This window comes from Bufo bufo, chromosome 9 (genome assembly GCF_905171765.1).
Source record: "Bufo bufo chromosome 9, aBufBuf1.1, whole genome shotgun sequence".
Lineage (NCBI taxonomy): Eukaryota > Metazoa > Chordata > Amphibia > Anura > Bufonidae > Bufo > Bufo bufo.
In genome coordinates, this window is record NC_053397.1 from 20,062,274 (window position 1) to 20,089,137 (window position 26,864).

Here is a 26,864-nt window from a genome sequence, read left to right on the forward strand (position 1 = left end):
AAGGAAGCTGCTAATCGTATACTGAAGGATGGTAAAATACTGCACTGCGGGAGCAAGTTTAGTCCGGAAATAACCTACACAGGCGTGAACAGAAATCAACCCAAAATGGAAGGCACCGCTAACAGGGGCTTCAGGAAATCATCCAGTCCTGCTGCGAGGGCGACCACAAATGGGTTGAGGACGTCACAGAGACATCTCCCCACTTTCTGAAATTTAACTGTTAATTAGAGCAGGTCTACCACATTTACGTACTCAACAAACCGGCTATGTATTCCTATACCATATTCTCAGCTGGGGCAAAAAATACAATAAATAAGGATGTATCCCTAGAAAATTCATGCTGGGTACAACACAATGGGGCTGCATTGCAATTCTCGATGCAGTTCAGTCAGCATAGCCCCTCTGATCAATGATCCTTATGATATGGTTTCACCACAATGTTAAATATTGTAAGTGCAGAGTCACTACTTTGGTCCCAGTATTGCAGACACCGGAATGGACAAAAGTGTCTACAGTGCGCAGACCCCAAAGAGCAGTCGAGAACAAAGCTTTCTAGATACTCGATAAATATCACTTGTGTGGGTCCAAAAAATGTTCACGTGCATCTACATTGTCACTTTTCATACTAATGTATTCAAAGCCGACTATTTGTTTTGTGTAAAATGGAATAAAAGTTTTTACAAATCAATAAAGAGACGAATCAAGGCACCAATATACTGGGGAAAGGAGGTGACCAAACTGACCACAAATGTAAGGTTCTAGTTATATGGTGCATTCATGTTGCACTTTTTTCCGATAAAAGTACTGCAAAATTGTGGCAAAACTTCAGCACAGCCTTTTTTGTTCTGTGGACGTACCCTAACAGTGCAAGACGACAGGGCATATAAAAAAACAAAAAAAACAACTAATGGCTTCTCCTAACATATGACTGATCTTATGAATTTTAACAAAGTCATTAAAGGGATTGTCCAAGATAATTAAAAATCTTGGACAAGCCCAGCAATAGCCAAAAAATAAATAAATCTGACCCCTTTATTCAGCGCCATTCTCTGCCACGCTGGTCCGGTTCTCCTGCCGCTGCTTGTTTACTGGAGCCACCGACCTCCGTAGGCTAACACTAAGGACAATGATTGGCTGCCTTGTGCAGTTTGTAAACAAGCAGCGGAAGAAGGAACGGACCAGCATGGCAGAGAATGGGGTAAGAAGATGAATTTTTTTAATGTTAGGCTATTGTAGGGCTTGTCCAAGATTTTTTATTTATGCTGGACAACCTCTTTAATTGCCAATATTAAAAATCCATCATGAAGTGATTCTGGTGAATAAATGTGAAACAATCTTTATCCAGGTGCACACTACATACATTTCAGCGATTACTGCGTTTTAGGCAGATACATTTTCTTGATCTGTTACCTTTTTCCTCTGAGGTGGATTTTGTGGTGAAGATCTGACCCCCTCGCAAGTCCTATCACTACAAGGAGACATAGATCCTTGTGCAGATTCTTTCAAAAGTCCAGGAACAGACCTAGTATAATAGGCCTCTACAGGAGAGCCACAGTACATATCTGATTGGGAAGGCTTTCTTTCCCCAACAAGAGGGGACCCACGTAATGAGCCATCGGCCCGAGGCATTGCGTTCAAAGGGGAGAAAGCATACATTAAATTGAACTCCGTCCGGAAAGTCTGTTCCGACGTTCTTAGCAGCGTTGATCCTTCCCCTCCTTTTACTAAAACATTTGCTTCTGATGTGCCAATGTATGGCAAAGATGTGCTTGGAGACTGTGAAGCAAGATCACCGAGACTGGTGTTAACTGTGGTTTGGAGCTCCTGGCAATTCTCCATGGATATATCCAAGAAACTGGCCTTTGGCAAATCTGCATCAGTCCGTAGGCAAGGCTGAAAAGCGAGACAGAAAATCAATACTTCGTGTTATGCTAAAGATGTACAGTAACCTATAAACTATAGCTCCACATGCTATCATATAAAATTCCACAGTACAATATATATATATATATATATATATATATATATATATATATATATATATGGCTCCAAACCTCTATAGTGCTACTCTGAACAGGCAAACCAACAATGTGAAACATTGGAAGCTACATATGGTACGATGTGGGGAGGGGACCCCGATTATTTATCCACTGATGAGCCAACAATTAACACTGGAGTATTGCCCGTTGTGTACCCTATACTCTATCTTCAATTGGCATGGAAGTACATTATGTAATTATTCCCCAGAACACACACACACTTATAACTAGCAAGTGCCATAGTCTGATAGCTACCTCTGGTGACAGGGACTCGGGCCTATGCGCTGGGGAGCTTTCAGGGGAGGAGATGTTCTAGCAGGAAAAAAGGAAATTGTTAATTGCATTTGAAAAAAATAAATAAATAAAGAAAAAAGTTAATTAAAGGGGTTCCCCAGGAATTAAGAAAATTAAAATATACCTAAATATCACTTCATGATAAATATATTCCCTATTACCTTACATTAGTTATAATGGCTCATTTTGTCTGGGGAGTAATCATTAGGAAAAACAAAATGGCCGCTGTCCTAGAGAGCTGCCTCATCCTCCTCTCTGCTCGTCAGGGATTATGATCCTGAATACAGTTTAATATGGTCATCAGCTGAATCTCTGTAGGAATGGAGTTCATGAACAGATGTGGCTAATGAGCAGCAGCACTTGTCTGCAGTCTCCATTACCACAGTCTGTCCTGTCCGTCCTCCCTGTACTTCATGTCTCCTCATGAACTCCGTTCCTACAGAGATTCACCTGAAGATCTTCTCATTTGTATTCAGGATCATAATGCCTGACAAGTAGGAGAGGAGGATGAGGCAGCTCTTTATCTCAGTGTTGTGAAGTAACTTGTCCTGCTTTGTGATTAGGACGGGTTTTGCGTGCACTAATAGGACAGCGGCCATTTTATTTCTCCTAATCATTGCTCCCTAGACAAAACGAGCCATTATAACTAATGAAAGGTATTTGGGAATATATTTATAATAAAGTAATATTTACGTGTTTTCATTTTCTTAATTCCCGGAGAACCCCTTTTAAAAGTCAAAGAAAATTAACACATTTAGCCACAAGTCATTACAACACAATCGTCATCTGTTACACTGTTAGTTTGCAAAGTGAAAGACTAGGAATGGTTGGTTTCGGCAATTTTGAAAAAAAAAAATATATATATATCTGCATTAATATAAAATGAATTAATATGTTAAAATTTAATGTAGTGGATATTTATGATACTGGAACAAATTTTACCCAAATGTATTTAGGCTATCCTGGTGATTATCTTTAATCATTAATCACAAGGAGTCCATCATCTTAAAGAAATGCATCATCTTACAACACCTAAAAAATAAAGTGCATGGGGCAGCACCATCATTTTCTTTACCTCAAACTGTAGTGGAGTATTACAACGACTAGCAGCAAGAGAAGGGATGGGAGAGAACATAAGTCCATATCCATATCTGGATTCCTCTTCACCAGGAAGGGAAGAGCTCGGTGTCGTCTGCATCGGACTTAGAGAGTCTGTTGTTACAGAGTTAGGAAGTGCAGGGGGGAACGGCACAGGACTTGATAACATTGCTGTATTTTCTTCTAAGATGTATTTCATCTTCCATTTTTTAAAGGGAGCTGCGATTTCTGTAAAACATATCAATCATCAGTGATCTCCATAACACATTCCAGGTCAAATAAGGGAGAAAAGCAAAACATCAACTTCAGTTCCCAGTCCCAAAAAAATACCAGTTTATTCAAGGTGTTGCCCTAGTTAAAATGTTTCTTGGCAAACTGCAGAGCATGTTAATGTAAAGAAAACGTTAAATTACCTTCTAGATCCTCCTATTCAACGTCAACACTCTGCCCACTCCACTGGGCTACAGTGGCGAAGTCCCGTTTACCACTGTAACCAATCACTGGCCTCAGCAGTGTACGTAGGAGACCGATGAAGTCAGTGACTGGTTGCAGCAGTCATGTGTAGTAAACAAGACGTCACTACTGCTTCCTGGGGAGGAGAAAGGAGCACTGGAATTTGGATCGAAGGCAGATCAAGAAGAGGAGTTAGAGTTTTTATTTTACCAGTCTCCCTGCAGTTTTCCTCAGAAAATGTTCTCCACAGCAGAATTGCATGCAGAAAACTTGCAGAATTTACAGTATTAGAAAAGAGGATGGTATTTATAAAAGAGTATAATAAATAAATAAAAAACAAAAAACATCTACCACAAGTTGTGGAAGTTTTCCACTATGGAATCTGCACATAACTAGTGAGGATTTTAAATCTGCAGCACATCACTATGCTGAAAATTTCACCTTTCATCCACATGTTAGGCTACTTTCACACTAGCGTTCGGGGCTCCGCTTGTGAGTTCTGTTTGAAGGCTCTCACAAGCGGCCCCGAACGGATCCGTACTGCCCCAATGCATTCTGAGTGGATGCGGATCCGCTCAGAATGCATCAGTTTGGCACCGTTTGGCCTCCGCTCCGCAGGCGGACACCCGAACGCAGCTTGCAGCGTTTTCGTGTCCGCCTGGCCGTGCGGAGCCAAACGGATCCGTCCAGACTTACAATGCAAGTCAATGGGGACGGATCCGTTTGACATTGACACAATATGGTGCAATTTCAAACGGATCCGTCCCCCATTGACTTTCAATCTAAAGTCAGGATTATACCATCAGATCGGAGTTTTCTCCAATTCGATGGTATATTTTAACTTGAAGCGTCCCCATCACCATGGGAACGCCTCTATGTTAGAATATACCATCGGATTTGAGTTACATCGTGAAACTCAAATCCGACAGTATATTCTAACACAGAGGCGTTCCCATGGTGATGGGGACGCTTCAAGTTAGAATATACTGAGAACTGTGTACATGACTGTCCCCTGCTGCCTGGCAGGTGCTGCCAGGCAGCAGGGGGCAGACCCCCCCCCCTCCTGTATTTAACTTATTGGTGGCCAGTGCGGGCCCCCCCTCCCTCCCCAGTATTAATTGTAACCAGTGCGGCCCCCCTCCCTCTATATTCATCGGTGGCCAGTGCGGATATTAAATATGAGCAGTGCGGTCTCCCCCTCCCTCCCTCCCCAGTATTAAATATGAGCAGTGCGGCCTCCCCCTCCCTCCCTCCCCAGTATTAAATATGAGCAGTGCGGCCTCCCCCTCCCTCTATTCATTGGTGGCCAGTGCGGATTCAAAGTATTGTGATCAGTGCGGCCTCTGCTCTCGACCCCCCCCCCCCCCCATCATTGGTGGCAGCGGAGAGTACCGATCGGAGTCCCAGTTTAAATCGCTGGGGCTCCGATCGGTTACCATGGCAGCCAAGACGCTATTGCAGTCTTGGCTGCCATGGTTACTTAGCAACAAATAGCAGCATTATACTTACCTGAAGAGCTGCGATCTATGTGACCGGCCGGGAGCTCCTCCTACTGGTAAGTGACAGGTCTATAGGCAATGCGCCGCACAGACCTGTCACTTTACCAGTAGGAGGAGCTCCCGGCCGGACACAGACATCGCAGCTCTTCAGGTAAGTATAATGATTCTATTTGTTGCTAAGTAACCATGGCAGCCAAGACTGCAATTGCGTCTTGGCTGCCATGGTAACCGATCGGAGCCCCAGCGATTTAAACTGGGACTCCGATCGGTACTCTCCGCTGCCACCAATGATGGGGGGGGGGGGTTGAGAGGAGAGGCCGCACTGATCACAATACTTTGAATCCGCACTGGCCACCAATGAATAGAGGGAGGGGGAGGCCGCACTGCTCATATTTAATACTGGGGAGGGAGGGGGAGACCGCACTGCTCATATTTAATACTGGGGAGGGAGGGAGGGGGAGACCGCACTGCTCATATTTAATACTGGGGAGGGAGGGAGGGGGAGACCGCACTGCTCATATTTAATATCCGCACTGGCCACCGATGAATATAGAGGGAGGGGGGCCGCACTGGTTACAATTAATACTGGGGAGGGAGGGGGGGCCGCACTGGCCACCAATAAGTTAAATACAGGAGGGGGGGGGTCTGCCCCCTGCTGCCTGGCAGCATCTGCCAGGCAGCAGGGGGCAGTCATGTACACAGTTCTCAGTATATTCTAACTTGAAGCGTCCCCATCACCATGGGAACGCCTCTGTGTTAGAATATACTGTCGGATTTGAGTTTTCCGAAGTGAAAAATCAGATCTGAAATAAACAGTTATGCAAACGGATCCGTTCTGAACGGATGCAAGCGTTTGCATTATAGGAGCGGATCCGTCTGATGAAACATCAGACGGACCCGCTCCGAACGCTAGTGTGAAAGTAGCCTAACTCATGCAGATTTTTAAGCGCCATTGCTGTGCTTCAGATATATAGCTAAATCCATGGCGGATTGTCTGCAAAGAAGTATGCCACTGGTGGCTGTACCCTTAGGGTACATTCAAACAATTCCTGTGACTGTCCCAAGTGAACAGATTTTCAGTTATAGACATCTCCGCACAAATCTGCATGGTGAGTGCTATACTAGCAAGTAGTTGAAACTATGGTAATCCCATACCTGTATTGGTTCCAGTGTTATCACTGGAAGACGAGGTGTTTTCATTGCTTTGGTATAAAGGTTGGGATTTTTCCTGTACAGGGCTTTCAGGTTGTGAGAAGTCGTCATCCATTGCTTGTTTAATCCAGCGCTGGATTCAGAAACAAAAAGACAACTTTATAACTGAAGTAACTGCAGCTTGAAATTAATATTAATTATAGAAAGAATCCAAAGCTACAAACGGATTATAATTAGTTTGGAAAGCACTCCTGCAAATCAGCTTCTGACATAAATCATGTAACGGTGAAACAAACAAAACACTAACGCATTTCAAAAGAACTGCACTAACCTTTTTACATGACCCATAAGTGCCATCCGCCTTTGGAGGTCTCCTTCGCCTCTCTGGCATATATGGAGACACAAAGCGTATGTAGTGTTTGGGAGCGGTGCAGATGGACGGGGAATGGGATAGTCCAGGGAGCATGTTAAGGGTGGTTGCCAAAACAGTTGGATCCGTAGTAATCCGCAAAGGGTGATCAATGGGACAGTCCTGCTTCTCCACCTTATCATTTAGCCACTCATTGATTGGGTACTGGAGAAGAAAGAAATGATCAATTTCAAAATGGTGGTGCGGAGAATACATAAATTAGGACGTCTTAACATTGCATTTTACCAACCTTTTTCGCTTTATGGTATTTAAGGCCAGAACGCGTTGGCAGGGTCACCAACTGGATAACTGCTGGAGACTCTGAGCCCTGCAGTGCATCACCTAAGCCTAGATTTTCTGTGGTGCCAGGCTCTGTTGTGGCGGAACTTGCAGTCCCTTCCTCCGGCACTGGGGGTGCTAGCTCCACTTGCTGAGCCACAGCTTGCCTTTGTCTTCTTAACCGTTGTGCTGAGGCACTTCGGTACCTAGACATGCGGCTTTTGGGGCGAGGTCTAGTGGATTTTGGTGGAACTGGTTTAGGGGCAGGTTTCTCTGAGTTGGTGTCCTACGAAAACAGATAAAAAAAAAAAAAAAGTATATTCATAACTAAACTTCTGAACTCACAAAAAGTTTGGTTTATTTCTTAATTTAAACTAGAGCTAACATTTTGCAAACCGTAAACTCTACATCATTCAACATGCTAGTTGCAAACGCCGTGCTTCTGAACACTACAGCGGTTTGTACTTCACACGAATCAGCTTGCAACTGAATGAAATGTATAGTTAAATAATCTAATATGACATCCAACAAAGTAAATCTTGACCAACCTCACAATTTCCCACCTGGTACTGACACAAATCAAAGCACATTTACTCACCTGTGCCTGAGAAGACCTCCGAGTGTTTACACCCTGGGTAGGATTGGGTGCAGCTTCTACATCCACGGGACTTTGAGATTCTGGCTCTGGATCATCTGCTGGGGCGGTCGGATCCACTGCTGCCTGGACTTCAGGAACAGAAGGCGCCTCAGGTTCAACAGCAGCTTGTTCTGCAGGCTGTTCTTTGCGTCGCCTTCTTCTATCCACGCCTTCAGACGTGTGCAGAGGAAGCTCTGCTTTCTTGTCATCTCTTGACTATAAGAAACGCAATGATAAGTATCTGGAATATTGTCCAGTTAGGAAAGTGGCTGTCTAGATGGAGCAACTCATTTACTGAATGACAGAATATCACAGAAAGTTACAAATTAAAGTGTATCTTCAATTATATAGAGAAACATTTATAGCAGGACTGTGCATAATCATTTCTCTAAACAACTTGTACTGCAGATGCCGCCTCTAAATAACAGAGGAAAAGTCAGCGGTCCATGCTGCAGGCTGCTCTTATCTATGTACTAGGAGGCAGAGGGTCCTGCTGTTTCCTGAACTATCAAAACCCGCACTGTAGAATCACATTATACCCTACAGCACGAGCTGCTGTACTCGATACAGGAGCCTAGGAGACAGGGCAGGACCTTGTGTCTCTTAGTGCGCACACATGAGCAACCCGCAGCAGGATCCGCAGACGGTCCATCCTGATATTGAGAGAATGAATCTGGAATGCAAGGAGTTTAGAAAAACTATTATGTAGACTCCTGCACTATCATGGTTTAAATACATAACTACACTGCTCAAAAAAATAAAGGGAACACAAAAATAACACATCCTAGATCTGAGTTAATTAAATATTCTTCTGAAATACTTTGTTCTTTACATAGTTGAATGTGCTGACAACAAAATCACACAAAAATAAAAAAATGGAAATCAAATTTTTTAACCCATGGAGGTCTGGATTTGGAGTCACACTCAAAATTAAAGTGCAAAAACACACTACAGGCTGATCCAACTTTGATGTAATGTCCTTAAAACAAGTCAAAATGAGGCTCAGTAGTGTGTGTGGCCTCCACGTGCCTGTATGACCTTCCTACAACGCCTGTGCATGCTCCTGATGAGGTGGCGGACGGTCTCCTGAAGGATCTCCTCCCAGACCTGGACTAAAGCATCTGCCAACTCCTGGACAGTCTGTGGTGCAACGTGACGTTGGTGGATAGAGCGAGACGTGATGTCCCAGATGTGCTCAATTGGATTCAGGTCTGGGGAACGGGCGGGCCAGTCCATAGCATCAATGCCTTCGTCTTGCAGGAACTGCTGACACACTCCAGCCACATGAGGTCTAGCATTGTCTTGCATTAAGAGGAACCCAGGGCCAAACGCACCAGCATATGGTCTCACAAGGGGTCTGAGGATCTCATCTCGGTACCTAATGGCAGTCAGGCTACCTCTGGCGAGCACATGGAGGGCTGTGCGGCCCTCCAAAGAAATGCCACCCCACACCATTACTGACCCAATGCCAAACCGGTCATGCTGGAGGATGTTGCAGGCAGCAGAACGTTCTCCACGGCATCTCCAGACTCTGTCACGTCTGTCACATGTGCTCAGTGTGAACCTGCTTTCATCTGTGAAGAGCACAGGGCGCCAGTGGCGAATTTGCCAATCTTGGTGTTCTCTGGCAAATGCCAAACGTCCTGCACGGTGTTGGGCTGTAAGCACAACCCCCACCTGTGGACGTCGGGCTCTCATATCACCCTCATGGAGTCTGTTTCTGACCGTTTGAGCAGACACATGCACATTTGTGGCCTGCTGGAAGTCACTTTGCAGGGCTCTGGCAGTGCTCCTCCTTGCACAAAGGCGGAGGTAGCGGTCCTGCTGCTGGGTTGTTACCCTCCTACGGCCTCCTCCACGTCTCCTGATGTACTGGCCTGTCTCCTGGTAGCGCCTCCATGCTCTGGACACTACGCTGACAGACACAGCAAACCTTCTTGCCACAGCTCGCATTGATGTGCCATCCTGGATAAGCTGCACTACCTGAGCCACTTGTGTGGGTTGTAGACTCCGTCTCATGCTACCACTAGAGTGAAAGCACCGCCAGCATTCAAAAGTGACCAAAACATCAGCCAGGAAGCATAGGAACTGAGAAGTGGTCTGTGGTCACCACCTGCAGAACCACTCCTTTATTGGGGGTGTCTTGCTAATTGCCTATAATTTCCACCTGTTGTCTATCCCATTTGCACAACAGCATGTGAAATTGATTGTCACTCAGTGTTGCTTCCTAAGTGGACAGTTTGATTTCACAGAAGTGTGATTGACTTGGAGTTACATTGTGTTCCCTTTATTTTTTTGAGCAGTGTACATAATACCCAATATACAATTACTTAACTTACCCTTCTCGTCCTGGACACTATTCCCACCTCCTCCTCTTTAGTATCTTCGCCTTTAGTTGCAACGTCCCCTTGAATCTGTGGAGGACATAATTTTATTAGAATTATTGTGACAAAACCACAAATCAGGAGTAAGGTAACGTAAATAGAGACATCTTAAGATCCAAAATGGAAAGGTATTAATTACAGTTGTTAGCTGGGTTTACCTCATGGTCACCGGTTAGGACATCTGTGGCAGAAGCTTCAGCCGCTTCATCATTCTCATGATTGGTGCTTTCATCTACTACAAAACCCTGCTTTTCTAACTCCCTTCGCCGAGCCTTGCGATGCCTCGTCTCTGCCCCTATGGACAGTGGAATGGGAGTAGGAGGCGGCTGTTCTCCAGTAATAGGGTTCCTCTTCTGAACGGGACAGTTACGGTTGCCTTTGTGACACGCACAGTCTACCTTGTAACTACTGCAATACACAAGACACATAGATCAGCTACTAAGCCACCAAATCGACAGATCAGAGTTCAGCCAAGTACAGTCGTGGCCAAAAGTTTTGAGAATGACACAAATATTAGTTTTCACAAAGTTTGCTGCTAAACTGCTTTTAGATCTTTGTTTCGGTTGTTTCTGTGATGTAGTGAAATATAATTACACGCACTTCATACGTTTCAAAGGCTTTTACCGACAATTACTTGACATTTATGCAAAGAGTCAGTATTTGCAGTGTTGGCCCTTCTTTTTCAGGACCTCTGCAATTCGACTGGGCATGCTCTCAATCAACTTCTGGGCCAATTCCTGACTGATAACAACCCATTCTTTCATAATCACTTCTTGGAGTTTGTCAGAATTAGTGGGTTTTTGTTTGTCCACCCGCCTCTTGAGGATTGACCAAGTTCTCAATGGGATTAAGATCTGGGGAGTTTCCAGGCCATGGACCCAAAATGTCAACGTTTTGGTCCCCGAGCCACTTAGTTATCACTTTTGCCTTATGGCACGGTGCTCCATCGTGCTGGAAAATGCATTGTTCTTCACCAAACTGTTGTTGGATTGTTGGAAGAAGTTGCTGTTGGAGGGTGTTTTGGTGCCATTCTTTATTCATGGCTGTGTTTTGGGGCAAAATTGTGAGTGAGCCCACTCCCTTGGATGAGAAGCAACCCCACACATGAATGGTCTCAGGATGCTTTACTGTTGGCATGACACAGGACTGATGGTAGCGCTCACCTTTTCTTCTCTGGACAAGCCTTTTTCCAGATGCCCCAAACAATCGGAAAGAGGCTTCATCGGAGAATATGACTTTGCCCCAGTCCTCAGCAGTCCATTCACCATACTTTCTGCAGAAGATCAATCTGTCCCTGATGTTTTTTTTTGGAGAGAAGTGGCTTCTTTGCTGCCCTTCTTGACACCTGGCCATCTTCCAAAAGTCTTGGCCTCACTGTGCGTGCAGATGCGCTCACACCTGCCTGCTGCCATTCCTGAGCAAGCTCTGCACTGGTGGCACTCCGACCCCGCAGCTGAATCCTCTTTAGGAGACGATCCTGGCGCTTGCTGGACTTTCTTGGACGCCCTGAAGTCTTCTTAACAAGAATTGAACCTCTTTCCTTGAAGTTCTTGATGATCCTATAAATTGTTGATTGAGGTGCAATCTTAGTAGCCACAATATCCTTGCCTGTGAAGACATTTTTATGCAACGCAATGATGGCTGCACACGTTTCTTTGCAGGTCACCATGGTTAACAATGGAAGAACAATGATTTAAAGCATCACCCTCCTTTTAACATGTCAAGTCTGCCATTTTAACCCAATCAGCCTGACATAATGATCTCCAGCCTTGTGCTCGTCAACATTCTCACCTGAGTTAACAAGACGATTACTGAAATGATCTCAGCAGGTCCTTTAATGACAGCAATGAAATGCAGTGGAAAGGTTTTTTGGGGATTAAGTTAATTTTCATGGCAAAGAAGGACTATGCAATTCATCTGATCACTCTTCATACCATTCTGGAGTATATGCAAATTGCTATTATAAAAACTTAAGCAGCAACTTTTCCAATATTTATGTCATTCTCAAAACTTTTGGCCACGACTGTACACGTCAACACAAACAATACTGGTTGCAGCGCTGGAAGGCTACATACTTTAGCGATAAAGGTGGTGAACTCTGCTACTTTCTGCAATAACTATAGGAATGGGATGCTGCTTGCATAAGATGTATACAACAAATGAGTGATTTACTCACCAGTTACTGTAGTCATAATCAAAGGCAATGGTGACCTCTGTATCTTTTGCTATAGCAGCAATAGCATAAATGCAGAGATGAACCATCCCGTCTGCAATCACGTGCCTGACCTGGATAGAGCAAAGCAAGAAACAAAATTAATTCATATTGACACAATTTCTTTACAGTCTCTGATATTCGATATATACACAGCTGACTGATAATAGCAGTTTAAAAGGAATTTATATTGATGACCTATCCTCTGGATAGGTAATTAATATCAGATTGGTGGGGGTCCGACACTAGAGACCCTTCAAATCAGTTCTTAGAAGAGGCCAGGCGATCTGTGAGCTCTAGGGATGAGCGAATCCCAAGTCGATTCGCATAAAATTAGACTACTGTACGGAGCGAACACTCCATACGGTATTAGAATGTATTGGCTCAGATGAGCCAACGTTATTACTTCCTGAAGTTAATACTTCTATTGTTACCACTTGGAACCCAAGTTCGGGAAACAGTTTTTAACCGTAGAAATTAATTTTTGAAGTTATTACCCAAAGTTTTGCAACACTTCGCAAAGTAATAACTTCGGCTCATCTGAGCCAATACATCCTAATACTGTAAGGAGCTTCGGCTCCGTACAGTATTCAAACTAAGTTTTATGCGAATCGACTTCGGATGTTTCATCCAAAGTCGATTCGCTCATCCCTAGTGAGCACCGCAGCCTCTTCCTAGGCAATGTGACGTCACCGTACATCGGTCACGTGGCCTAATTGCAACTCAGCCCTGTTCAAGTCAAAGGGACTGAGCTGCAATACCAAGCACAGCCGCTTCACAATGTACAGCTCTGTGCTTGGAAAGCTACCAGGAGCCGGCTGCGCGCAATAGAGCATCTTAAAAAATATCTTTTTTTACCATTCTTTGCTTCCATGTGTCCCCCTTCCTCCTCTGGCAGCTGACAATATTGCTCCATAATACTTCTCCTACAGAAGGAGTTTTTTCAGCTATGCTGCCATATTAGTGCAGAAGCTCTGCTCTTTCCCTGACAAGCAGACAGAAAGCTATTGGCTGCAAAGGAGTGAACAGAGGATCACTAAGCAGAGTCCTGGCTGTGGGGACAGGGACTGAGCATGCATGTCCACTACCATTTTTTCACATAATCAAACAATGGCGAGATAGCCCCTTTAAAGAAATCCTATTAAATCTATACAAATTGCTGCTTCCGCATGATGATTTATGCTGCTATGACCTCTACTATGTCACCTACTGTCAATGCTCAGGACTGTGTCATTTATTGCCATGAGTAACACTACAGTCAGCTTACTAAAACAGTGGCTTTCAAAATGACATACTGCAAATCAACTGCAAAAAACATAGGACAAACTATGGACTTACCTCAGCATTGGGCGTGCAGGAACGTCTGATAAACCTGGCATCATTACCGAAGGTCCGTGCATCCACACACATTTCCAAGCCGTTAAATTTGGAGTAAAAAAGCACAAAGGGGTACGGTCTGTCAGAAGAAAAAATTACAAATAATGAAAAAATAAAAAAAATAAAAAAAAGAATATACTAATGGAGGCTAACAAAATTGCAGACAGTAATAAATAAATGGGGCTCACTCTGTAGTGGGATCACTGTTCTAACACTCAGGTAGACTTTGTCTTTTTCAAACAAGAAACAGACATTGAGGAAAATAAGCAATCATCGCTGGGCATAAACGTCTATCCAATTACCACATACTTACTTTTTGAAGAAGTGTCCATTGACTTCAAACTGCTGCCGTAACATAACTTTGCCCCGGTATTCAATTACAAGAGTGTTTACTGGCAAATCCTTGGATGCACGGAGTATCTTACGATGCTTTTGCACTCGGGCCACCCTTCCAAGCTGAAACTGGAAGAAAAAGAAAGATTTATCAGCTATGGGAAAAAGGATATACAAAGGACATACACAAGTACACTTGTAACAAATTCTAAAGGATTCATAAAACCCGTATTCTAGGACTCACAGCGACACAGGGGTGCAAGTTGTGGTAAAGATGGGTGTCCCTGCACCGTCTGCCATTGACAGCACTGATTGTTTGGATACTGTCAGACTGTGCAGGAACGCTCCCCAAACTGGACTCTAATGGAGACTGCTGGCTATTCAATTCATAAACTTCTAGTAGGAATAACAGAGGAATATAACAGTTATATAAAATGGTGCTCCAGAGTTATTACATGGGGAAGACAAGTAAAAATACTAGAACAGACATGTCAGGAGAGGGGACAGGTCCTCTTAAGTGCAAGGCCACATGGCTACATTCACATGGCGGTATCAGTTTTCAGTTCACAAACGACTGATCTGCAAAATGTGGATACTGGCTGCGTGCCTCCAGCACTTTTCACGGGCCCCATTGTCAAAATGCCTATTCTTGTCTGCAAAACAGACAAGCACAGGACAGGTGCCTTCTTTTGCGGCACTGCTGCATGAACGCATTTTTTGGCGGCCCCATAGAAATGAATGGGATCCCGTGTGATCCGCAAAAAATGTGGATAGGACATGGACTGAAAAATAATGGTAAAAAATGCAAGCATAATGGGGCAATTGCAATACATCTTATACCTGCATTTGAGATCCTACGACGGTGTTGTTACACGACAGTTCTGCCTTTTTTATAGTTTCAGGCAGCTCCGCTTTTCCAGCCAGGTCTTTGTTAGCACGTACATGCCTCTCCAAAAGGTTCTGCATGTCTGCACTATACTGGTTAGTAAATGCCTCCTCATACTGGTCAGTCCAAAGCCTGATCCTGTTCTCCCAGCCCTCCGTGGTATTTTCATCCAATGTGTGAGCATCGGAAGGTGAAGTCTAGATGAGAAACAAAAAAAAACAGCAAATTAAATTTGATGGCCGCATCTCCACGACCATGTAAGAGCTACCTGTAAACAGTATAATATGATAGGAATATAGTAATATATTAAATAATATAGTAAGATTTCTCACTAAATAGATCACCTGCTGAGGCTTGAAAAGTACTGAAAAAAAGAAAGTGAGGTGAGGTTGTTTTGTGTCACCAACAAGTACTTTAACTACTTAAAGGTCAATGCATTAGTCATTTTCTCTGATGCATATCGTCGGGTACACGGAGAGGTCTGCTTCATAAGGTGTATGTTGTTAACAGGTCATCAGTATCTGATCTGTGGGAGTCTGACCCCCCCCGCCGATCAGCTGTTTGATAAGGCACTGGTGCTCCAGTAAACACCGCAGACTTCCTGCAGCTCACCAAGCACAGCTCCGTACATTGTATGTGGCTGTGATTGGTATTGCAACTGAGCCCAATTCACAAGATAGGAAAGAAAAAAAAAAAAAAAAAAAAAATAAATAAAAAATCGGAAAACCCATTTAATACAAATTAAACACTTTATAGTGTGGAGTGCAGCTGAACGGGTTTCTGCTGCCAATCTCGGACATTTAAGCCCTCAGATGCCATGGTCAATTGTGTGCTCCAGGATCCTGAATGTCTCCCTCACGCCGAGATCAAGGGAAACATGTGTTTGTTGTGGCAGCCCCAGGCCCTCATTGCCACATAGCAAATCATTGCAGTCTATTGGAGAAGTAATCAGATGATCCCCTAGGGGGACTTAAAAAAAAAATATATTTTTTTTTAATAATCTTTTTATTGTACCGTATTTTTTGCTTTATAAGACGCACTTTTTCACCCCCCAAAAGTGGGGGGAAATGGCTGTGCATCTTATAAATCGAATACTAGTGAAGCACTCACTAGTATGCTTTAGGTGCCGGGAGTAGGGAGTGAAGCGCTGCAAGCGCTTGTAATACTCACCCTCCAGGTCTTCATTTCTGGGGCCGGCGCTGCACTGTCCTGACCGCGTACAGCGTCAGGACGTAATGCACACACTATGACCCGATGCTGCACGCAGTCAGATGACAGAGCAGCGCAGGCCGGAAAGACAGTGGAGCGCGACTTATGCCCGAGGTTGAGAGGAGCTGCGGCGCAGGACAGGCAAGAGATGGTTTTTATTTTAATCTGATCTGAAATATGATGGGGGTCTGACAACGTGGGCTGATATAAGGTCTGATGGGGGTCTCACTATGTGAATGCAGCTGAACGGGCGCCATAGTCACAGGGTTTCTGCTACCAATCTCAGACATTTAAGCCCTCAGATGCCATGCCCTCTGATGGGGGTCTGACAATGTGGGCTGATGTGATGTTCTGACATGAAGAGCTGATGTGATGTCCTGATAAGGGGGTCAGATGTAATGTCCTGATATTTATGGGGCCTGATCTGATGTTCTGATATTTATGGGGGCCTCCTCTTAAACCTGGGGTGCGTCTTATCATCAGGTGCATCTTATAAAGCGAAAAACACCGGTAATTTTCAGTTACAGTACATATAAATAAAAGGTATACCAAATACAAGTAAAAAATAAAATTTACATACCGTATTTTTCGCCCCATAAGACGCATCTCTCCCCCCCCTCCCCCTCAAAGTGGGGCGAATACTAATGAACTGAACGCTTTCCATTATGGAAGCGCTCATTAGTACCGGAGGATCGGGAAGCGGTGAAGGTTTTGTACTCACCGCTTCCTGGTCCTCGGCTGTGAAGGCTGTGCACAGCGTGACTGCGCTCTGATCTCATGCTGTGCGCAGCCTTCACAGCACAGCCGGAAGACAGAGCACGCTGGAGGAGAGGAGCATCCGGAGCAGGAGAGATAAGTGTTTTTTTTTTTTTTAACCCATATGAGGCTGATGGGGGCTTAAACACTGCTGGGGGCTGAAATGAGGCTACTGGGGCTCTTATCTGAGGTCTAATTGAGGGTCATTCACATTGAGGTCTGAGCTGAGGTGTTATTAACATTCGGGGTCTTATTAACATTGGGGGTCTTATTGGGGCTGTCAGCTGAGGTCTGATTAACAATGGAGGTCTGATTGGTGGTCTGACCTGAGGTGTAATGAAAAATATTTTTTTCTTATTGTCCCCCTCTAAAACCTAGGTGAGTCTTATAGGCCGATGCGTCTTATAGAGCTAAAAATACGGTATATCTTAACATTAATATTACGACACGTGTAAAATATACGCACATATTTTATAAATGTTTTAAATATTTAGTCCCCCCTAGGGTGTTTATTTTTCTACATTGTACCATTCTGTGTTGGAATGGAGTCATCAGATTTTCTATTTTGTGAGCTTGCAAGTGTGTTTTAATAAGAGTTTTCCATTTTTTAAAGAAATTATCATTTTTTCCCCTTTATTTAATGTATCTATTCTCTCCATACACATCATGTATTTCATTTGGGATATCACTTCTGTAGTTGTGGGGTTGTCTGTTATATCCAGGAGTTGAGGATACATCTTTTAGCTACTAATAGTACAGCATGGATTATTTGTGGGATTTGTGATGTTTGATTTTTTCTCGTCTTCTTCTTTGTAATAAAATATTTATGATATTGGGTCTAGTGGTAGATCTATTTTCCAGTGTGCTTTTATATATTGTTGGATGTTTTGCTAGAGGTTGAAAAAAGTAAAATAAATAAAATGAATATATTAAAATGCAAATCACCCCCTCTTGCCAATATTACAAATAACTAATAAAGATCATAGGCATTGTGTCCAAAGGTATTTAATCCAGGCCCTGTGAAGACCATAAAGGGGGGAAAAAACTATTTAAATGGCCAGTTCACTTTTTTTTGTAACTTCAGGCTACTTTCACACTAGCGTTTTAGTTTTCCGGTATTGAGATCCGTCATAGGGTATCAATACCGGAAAATAATGGATTACACTTACCGGTAATCGTTTTTCTTTGAGCCTATGACAGCACCCCCGGAGAGACCGCCTCCTCCTCTGGACAGGAAACAGAACGCCTTTTTAAAAGAGTGGTCCTCCCCTCCACCTCCAGTCCTTTTTTCAAGAACTAAGAAAGATAACATCTTAACTCTCTTCCCCCCCTTTTTTTTTTGGAAGGGGGGGGTGTGTGTGACAAATTAACCGGGTGCCATCATAAGCTCAAAGAAAAACGATTACTGGTAAGTGTAATCCAATATTTTTCTTTCACCTATGACAGCACCCCTGGAGAACAGGCAAGAATCCTATCTAGGGTGGGACTACAGCCTGCCGCACCTTACGGCCAAAGGAAAGACGCTCATTAGAGAGTAGCTGTAGCCTATAATGCCTAAAAAAAAATATGAGGAGAACTAGCTCTACAAATCTGCTCAATTGAAGCTGAAGCTCTGTCCAAGATGGGGAGACTGATCTTGTAGAGTAAGCCCCAAACCCCGAGGGCGGAACTAGTCCCTTAGAAGAGTAAGCTAAAGCAATGCCCTGTCTGATCCACCTAGCAATGGTCTGAGAAGAGGCAGCAGAGCCCTTCTTAGCTCCCTGAAACAAAAGCAGCAGACAGGAGGCTCTCCAAGGCTGAGTAACCTTCAGATATTGTAAAATACACCTCCTAACATCTAGGCAATGGAACTCTGATTCTTTCTCATTCTTAGTGTCCATTCAGACGTCCGTAGTGCATTGCGGATCCGCAATACACCCGGCCGGCACCCCCATAGAAATGCCTATTCTTGTCCGCAATTGCGTACAATAATAGGACATGCTCTATTTTCTTGCGGAGCTGCAGAACGGAAGATTGAGGGGGCGCTCCGGAAATGCGCTCTCCGCATTCATTCCGTCCCCATAGAGAATGAATGGGTCCGCACAATTGCGGAACGGATGCAGACCACACTTACGGATGTGTGAATGGAGCCTTAGGGGAGGCACAGAAGGAAGATAGCACTATCTCCTGAGAGCGGTGAAAAGGAGAAGAGACTTTTGGTAAAAAAGAAGGATCAGGAGAAATCACTACCCGATCCCCCAAGATAACCAAATAGGGGAATCAGCAGAGTGCACTGATCTCACTAGACCTTCTAGCCGAGGTAATTGCAAACAGGAAAGCAAGCTTTAGGGAGAGCATCTTAGGGGAGATACTATCAATTGGCTCAAAGGGATCAGAAGAGAGCGCAGAGAGGACCAAGTTTAAATCCCAAGGAGGGGTTTTGACCTTAGAAACTGGTGATAACTTGGACACAGCTGTAACAAACCTCTTGATCCAGGGGTTAACTGCTAGTCTAAACTCAAACACGGCACTTAATGCCGAAATCTGGACTAGGCCTGAGTTTTCACTTCCAACCTTCCTGCAAGAATTCTAGCACAGCAGAATGTCAGGAACCTCTAGCACATCCACTGGTCTATTGGCAAATCTAAAAAAGGCACTCCAAACTGTAAGGTAGATCTCAGAAGCAACCCTCTTTGGACTGGCCAACAGAGCGTTAACTACCTCTTCAGAAAGACCTTTTTAAAATCTCCCTCTCAAAAGCCAAGCAGTCAGATGTAGATTTTTTACTTCTGGGTGAAAGACTAGACCTTGAGACAGAAGCTCCTGAGACTCCAGAAGCACCCACAGGGTTGCTATTGACATCGTGCGGAGCCAGGAGAACCAAACTCTTCTCGGCCAGAAGCGGGCTATGACTATTACAGTGGCTTCCTCCTCTCTGATCTTTTTGAGGAAGGGGGGGGGGGGGGGGGGGGGGGGGAGGCATAGAGAAGGCCTTATCTCCAAGATTGAGACAATGCGCCCACCGCTTTCAGATGTTCACCCGGAGATGTGGAAGTTTTCTATTCCCTCTTTCTGTTTGATCTGGTGGCAAAAAGATCTATCTCCGGAATCCCCCATACTGCTGTGACCTGGTTGAAAACCCTCTGATCTAGGGACCACTCCCCCTGGCTTAGGTGGTGACAACTGAGGAAGTCCGCTTTTACATTGTCCGAGCCCCTGAGATGGACCCCAGAAAGAGAAGATAGAGAAGCCTCTGCCAGACTGAATATCTGATATCTGATGGGTAAGGGACATGAGGCTCTGAGCTCTTGTACCTTCCTGCCAATTGATATATGCTACGGCAGTTGTGTTGTCCGAGTAAATCTTTACATTTCTGCCCCTGATAACTGGAAGACTCTGTTCCAGGGATAACTTGATCGCATTTAATTCCCTAAAATTGTGAGACTGGGATAAGGCTCTGCTGTCCCAGCTCCCCTGCAACAGAAGGGACTCCACATGGGGTCCCCAACCGGATGTACTCGCATCTGTAGTCAAAGGAAGAACCGCTTCTCTGATCCACGGAACCCCTTTTTGAAGATTCTCTAAATTCATCCACCACCTCAAGGAGCTCAGAGTCCGAGGAGATAAGAGATATTTTCGAGTCCAGCGAGAGTATACATCTGTCTTTTTCCTGTAGAATCTGAAGTTGTAGAATACTTGAATGATATTGGGCCCATTCTACTCCTGGAAATGCAGCCATCATGAGGCCCAACACAGACATGGCCTCTCTTAGGGTGACAGACGGGTGCGAGTGAATGTGTTGGACCCTGAACTTGATTTGTAAGGCAACAGACACTTCAGTGCTCTGAAGTCTAGAATGATCCCTAGGAAGTTGCACCTCTGGCTTGGACATAAACTGGACTTTTCTAGATTTCTCTCTCATCCTAGCTTTTCTAGAACTTCCTTCAACCAGGAAATCTGCCTCTGAAGGGCCCAATACGATTGGGACACGAGAAGAAAATCGTCCAGGTAAGGTATGATGACTATCTCTTTCTCCCTCACGTGGGCCATCATTTCAGAAACTATTTTCGTGAACACCCTCTGAGCCTGCGAAAGCCCAAAGGGTAAGGCCTGAAATTAAAGATGAAGAACTTCTTGCTCCGATTGGACTGCTACCATCAGAAACTTTTGATGGCTGGGATGGATAGGGACATGATAATATGCATCCCTCAGGTCCACAGTGGCCATAAAGCAGTTCAGGAAAAGATTGCTTACTGCTGACCTGATGGACTCCATACGAAACCTCTCATATACCAGATACTGATTTAAGCACTTTAGGTTTATTACGGCCCGAAATGAACCATTTGGTTTCTTGACAAGAAACGGGGAGAGTAAAACCCTTTTGACACTTCCTGCTCTGGGATTTTTATCAATACTTTTTTCTCTATTAGAGAGAGAACGTCTGTAATGATAGCCGACTGCTTTGCCGGATCTGACCGGTAATTTGTGACCCCAAACCTCCCCTCTGGAATGCTCAGAAAATTTAACCTTAGGCCTTCCCTTACCACCGAGTTTATCTCCAAGCACTGCCGGAAATCTCCTGCCACCGATGTGCAAACAGACAGACGACCTGCGACAGGGGGCCTGGCGTCATTGGGACTGTTTCTTAGAGGCATCAGATCCGGAAAAAAGGAACCCCTTATTCTTTCTAGTGACACCAGAAAACTGCTTTGCTCTTTCCTTTCCCTTAAACCCTTCTTTATTAAATCTAGGATGGAAAGATCTCCTAGGGGGTTGACTAGCAGAGAGAAAACCTTTTTTCTTGTCGTAAGCCTTTTTTAAAAGGTCGTCAAGGACTGGGCCAAACAAAAACTCACCCTGACATGGGATAGCGCAAAGCTTAGCCTTAGAGGAAGAGTCCCCATTCCAGCCCTTTAGCTCTACGGACAGAGTTGGATAAGGCCGAAGCCCTGCCGGAGAATCTTAAGGAAACCGCAGAGGCATCAGCCAAGAAATCTAGGGCATTGTTTATAATGGGGAAGGAGGTAGGCAACTGCTCCCTAGGGGTACCCCCTTTAATGTGGGCCTCTAACTCTCCCATCCACACCTTAAGGGACCTAGCGACAGAGGTAGCAGCAATAGCAGGTTCAAAGGGTGCTGAAGAGGCCTCCCAATTTTTCTTTAAGTAAACCTCTGCCCTTCTGTCCATTGGGTACTTAAGGGAACCTGTATCTTCAAAGGATAGAGAATTTTTCCTGGACATTTTAGCCACATCCAGCTTTGGGGCCCTATACCAGGGGGCAGAGACCTCTATATCAAACTGATATTTCCATAAAAACTTCCTATCTGGTCTTTTCCATTCCCTGGCGATTACCGCCTGAATGTTCTTATGTACATCAAACACCTTCTTCTTTCTAGGAACCAAGGCCCTCAAACATAGAGAGTCTTGCACCGATTATCATCCAGCCCCATAGTAGCTGTGACTAGGGAGTTAGTATTCTCAGTATGAAACAGCGGTTTCCCTGCGGCTTCGTCCTCAGAAGAATGGTCCGATGACAAACTCTCCTTCTTCCTCCAACCCAGATAGAATATCACTGTCACTGGAGGCGGAATCTTTAGATGCAGCAGAAGTACCGGGGCGACATTTAATCAATCCGCCAACTGACTCTCTGACCTCATCCCTGATCTACTGCTTATCAAGGATGGAGCTTCCTCCTCCATTAACTTGCTGACACATCCTTGACAAAGGGGTTTAGCCTATGCAGAGGGTAGCTTCTTTTTACAAACCGCACCCCCCCTCTCTTTAGCTTTGGAAGTCTTCCTGGAAGTCTCCTTAGACACCTAGGCACAAACAAACATAATCCCATAAGCAATACTAAATTAAAATCTGCTGGGGAATGACCCCTCTTACCCCACCGTGGTACCGATGTATTATTGGTGGTATCAGAGGTCCAATCCTGCTCAATTTCTTACACAGCAAACTCGGCCGGAATAGGAAACTGCCAGCTCTTCAGTCCGCATGACAGTGAGCTGGCTGGGCATTTTGTCCTCGGCGCGCGCTGCCAGCTCACTCACCATCCGGTCAGCAGCGTCTGCTTCCTCCCACCGCCGCACCTGGAAGTGCAGACACACACGGGCCGGCGGCCGAACATGCGAACACGGCCGCAGAAAACCCAGAAGGTACAAACCCCCCCCCCCTTCCCCCCAGGTCCAAGGAAGGTGAGGGACAGACTCTGGAGCCCAGACTTAGCAGTGGCTCCCCATGGAGACTTACGCCGCTCAGGGTAACCCTCCTCACTTGCATAAATTACCGGGGCCCCCGCAGCTCTAATAGTGTATCGGCGATCCAATTCCTTCCTGCCTCTTAGGACAGGAAACAGAACTGGAAGTGGAGGAGAGGACCCCTCTTTTAAAAAGGCGTTCTGGTTCCTGTCCAGAGGAGGAGGTGGTCTCTCCAGGGGTCCCGTCATGGGCGAAAGAAAAAAAAACGTTTCCGTTTTGTCCCCATTCATTGTCAATGGGGACAAAACTGAACTGAACAGAATGCTCCAAAATGCATTACGTTCCGTTCTCATGTTGTAGTTTGCTTTCCGTCCTGGGATGTGGAGCAAAACGGATCCGGCATGACCCCCATTGCAAGTCAATAGGGACGAATCCGTTTTCTCTGCCACAATAGAAAAAAGATCAGTCCCCCATTGACTTTCAATGGAGTTCATGACCGATACAACCGGATCCGGTCATAACGGATGCAGATTGTTGTATTATCAGTAATGGAAGCGTTTTTGCTGAACCCTGCCGGATCCAGCAAAAACGCTAGTGTGAAAGCAGCCTCGCCCACCAAAATAATCAGTTAAAACTACAGATCAGCCCGTGAATGGGAAATGCACCATATTCCTATGGAGCAGTGCCACCTGCAGGCCTCCAAAAGAATATACCTGTGATAGGAATGGTTGTCTTGCACAGGCTCTAGCCCATCACAACCAACAACCGACTCTGCCGCCCCCCTCCTATCTTGGTGTGGAGAAGCCATTCGGGCCCTGGGAAGTGACCACGGCATCTGTGGGGTTAAATGTCTGCGATCAGCGTTTTTGCGATTGTAGACATTAGCCCCGGGTGTCTGCTGTGTGAAACAGTAGGTCACCAGCGGCTAAGGCGCCCGCTCCGCATCTTTAAAGAGACAACATGTGCCGTACATATAAGGCGCATGTTGTCAAATGGTTAAAGACTACCAGGAAAACGGGGGACTCACCTTCATACGTAAAGACTTGCGGGAACCTTCCCGAAAAGCCTAAAACAATCAGAAGATAGTAAGAGTTACAAATACAATACAACCTTTGCAAAACCATACTGCTCCCTATGCAGAAAGTGGGGAAACCTGTGCAGACTGTGTCCAAGGCTCCTGTATTCATTAAGGGCAATTTTGCTGAAATACTCATCAATAGGAGCCCATACAGCAATGCTACCGAACTGAAGATAGGACAGAGCACACACACTTGAAACGAATACTGCCGTTAACCTAATGATTGTGCTGCTAACACCCATGTTTCTCAATCTTTATACCAGTGTGGATCGGTTGCACTGCATGTTCTTTATGAGGGTACTGCCACACAGTCAGATTTCTGCATATAGTTTTTGAAGACAAAGAGGGGGAAAAAAAAAAAAATATATATATATATATATATATATATATATATATATATATATATATATATATATATATATATATATATATATATATATATATATATATAAAAAAAGGGCAGATACGACTTCCCCGCTTTTTTTTTTTTTTTTTAACTATTCCTGGCTTTTTCTTCAAACATGGCATCAGAAAGCCTGAATATGTGGTGGAACCCTAAAGAGAAAAGAATATAAGCAACACAAGAGTTGCCCAGAACCCGATTGTCTCTGAGCGAACACATCAAATAAGCAGAAATTTTTAATGGTCTGATTCCTGTTCCCCTGGAGGGTGACAGTGGGCTGTCAACTGACACAAGGTTTGACAGTGGACCCTGTTGACAAAGTGACAGGTGCTTTCAATCACCTTAAAAATAAAAACATGTGACAAATAATGCATAACTAATGCATAACTAATGGCGGATTTACACTTTCTGCAATTATCGGCAAAGGACCGTTCCTTCCCAGTAATTGCCTGCTTGTCAGTGGAAGTAAAGAGCTGCATTTACAAGCAGCGATGACCTCCACTGTATTGGGACGATCAATGGCTACTGCTTGTCCTCATACAGATTCTGTGTTTCTGGGCAGCAGATCGCTGTGTACAGAGAACATTTTGCTGCTCAGAAACAATAATTTAATGTGCTGCATATATAATATTTCACCCAACGAACAAGCATTTTGCTCATTCAGAGGGTAATTGGCAGCATATTACACGGGGGTCTATTATCAGGAATCGTTCCAGATAATTGGCCCGACAATTAGTGAGTTTTTTTTTTATATATACATTTTAAAGTAGTCAGCTTCCTGTAAGTGTTTCCGCTGCCCCTCAGGTGAGGTGTGCACAGTCACATACATAAACCTGTCTGTGACCATGTCGAAGGGCGGGGAGGCAGCACTCATCATGAACACACCAGACTTATGTGTGTCCAGAGCTTCTAGTAGCCAACCAAACGTACGTTTGTGCTCTTTTGGCTACTAGCAGTGCAAACTCATACCAGTTATAATTGGGTCCCTACATACGGCAGTGTATTCAGCGGACAGATCCGCTTGAAGATGTTGTGGCTTTAAAGGTGTTGTCTGACTTCAGCAAATGGCATTTATAATGTCGACAAAGACAATACATTAGTAAGTGCCTGGTATTAAGAGTGCCCATATTGCCTCATTTGCTGGTTGGATTAATTTTCCAATCGCATTAATCACTGCTTGTATCCAGGGTTTATGATCACCCAGTAATCCAGCAGCGGTGGTCGTGCTTGTGCACTACAGAAAAAAAAAGTGCTGGACTACGCGTGCTCACACGGTCCCGGCCACCAGCACTTTTTGCTATATTGTGCAAGCACGACTACTGCTGCTGGGATACAGGGTGATCGTAACCATGAAACTGAGCAATGTATAATGTGAACTTTCTCTACATTATAAATGCCATTTGCTGAAGTGAGAGAACCACTTTAATTTAAATTATACACAAGTAGAACTATTGTAAAAGAAAGGTGTGCTATCATACCTTAATCTTTTTGGTTTTGGGGGTATTGCGAGCCTTTTCTGTACTTTTCTTCCTCTTTTTTGGTTTACTTCTCCGCACTCTGTTGACAGTGAGAGTGATGCTTGTTGGTGTGTGCTGGGTGGCTGTATAGAGGACCGTTGATGGAGAAAGCTCCTCATCCCAACTTTCTGTAGCACTGCTCTCACCCCCTGTATAGAACAAACAAGTATGCAAAAAGACTCTATAAAACACATGGCAACTACCTACACTACCGTGAAATTATTCCGCACAGTTAACTACTAAAGCCATGTAAGAGCTTTGATACACTACAAGCCTGCAGTCTCAGCATGTAAAGTTTTCTGTTCAGTTACTGTACAAAGTGATCTTGAAAACTGAAGGGAATAGATCAAATAAGACAAACCCGATTAATGGCAGACTTACCTGAGACATTGTCTTGCTTCCGACGATTCAGCTGAATAACTTTTCCTCTGTTTACACCCCTGTGGTGGGAAGAGGAGGGGAAATTGGTTAGCTTTTAGGACCAATTGTGTTTAGGGGTTTTTCCCTCATTCATGATATTGATGACCCATCCCCAGGATAGGTCATTATAGGGGTTGTGCCACATGATAGGGGATAACTAGCTGATCGCCAGGACCTCCCGCAATCTGTTCTCCTGTTCTGAGGGAGCAACAGGTCAAGCATGATCCGGCACCAGAGGCTGCAGGGAAC

General features: G+C 44.6%; 1 protein-coding gene across 3 annotated transcripts in view; it reads right to left on the reverse strand.

Annotated features, from left to right (window-relative positions):
* Nucleotides 1–26,864, reverse strand: part of SETD5 (SET domain containing 5) — a 95,789-nt gene that overhangs the window by 9,986 nt on the left and 58,939 nt on the right. For 2 of the 3 annotated variants that reach the window (XM_040406625.1, XM_040406624.1), the window contains exons 6-21: nucleotides 26,577–26,635; nucleotides 26,157–26,344; nucleotides 24,225–24,263; nucleotides 15,007–15,249; nucleotides 14,147–14,295; nucleotides 13,795–13,912; nucleotides 12,421–12,530; nucleotides 10,403–10,652; nucleotides 10,200–10,274; nucleotides 7,822–8,076; nucleotides 7,195–7,509; nucleotides 6,867–7,109; nucleotides 6,539–6,668; nucleotides 3,409–3,659; nucleotides 2,295–2,351; nucleotides 1,411–1,893 (exon numbers count right to left, since the gene is read on the reverse strand). In XM_040406625.1, coding sequence (XP_040262559.1) covers nucleotides 1,411–1,893; nucleotides 2,295–2,351; nucleotides 3,409–3,659; nucleotides 6,539–6,668; nucleotides 6,867–7,109; nucleotides 7,195–7,509; nucleotides 7,822–8,076; nucleotides 10,200–10,274; nucleotides 10,403–10,652; nucleotides 12,421–12,530; nucleotides 13,795–13,912; nucleotides 14,147–14,295; nucleotides 15,007–15,249; nucleotides 24,225–24,263; nucleotides 26,157–26,344; nucleotides 26,577–26,635 — 2,965 coding nt within the window. The remainder of the gene's footprint in view (nucleotides 1–1,410; nucleotides 1,894–2,294; nucleotides 2,352–3,408; nucleotides 3,660–6,538; nucleotides 6,669–6,866; nucleotides 7,110–7,194; nucleotides 7,510–7,821; nucleotides 8,077–10,199; nucleotides 10,275–10,402; nucleotides 10,653–12,420; nucleotides 12,531–13,794; nucleotides 13,913–14,146; nucleotides 14,296–15,006; nucleotides 15,250–24,224; nucleotides 24,264–26,156; nucleotides 26,345–26,576; nucleotides 26,636–26,864) is intronic. The other variant, XM_040406626.1, reaches the window with a different exon arrangement.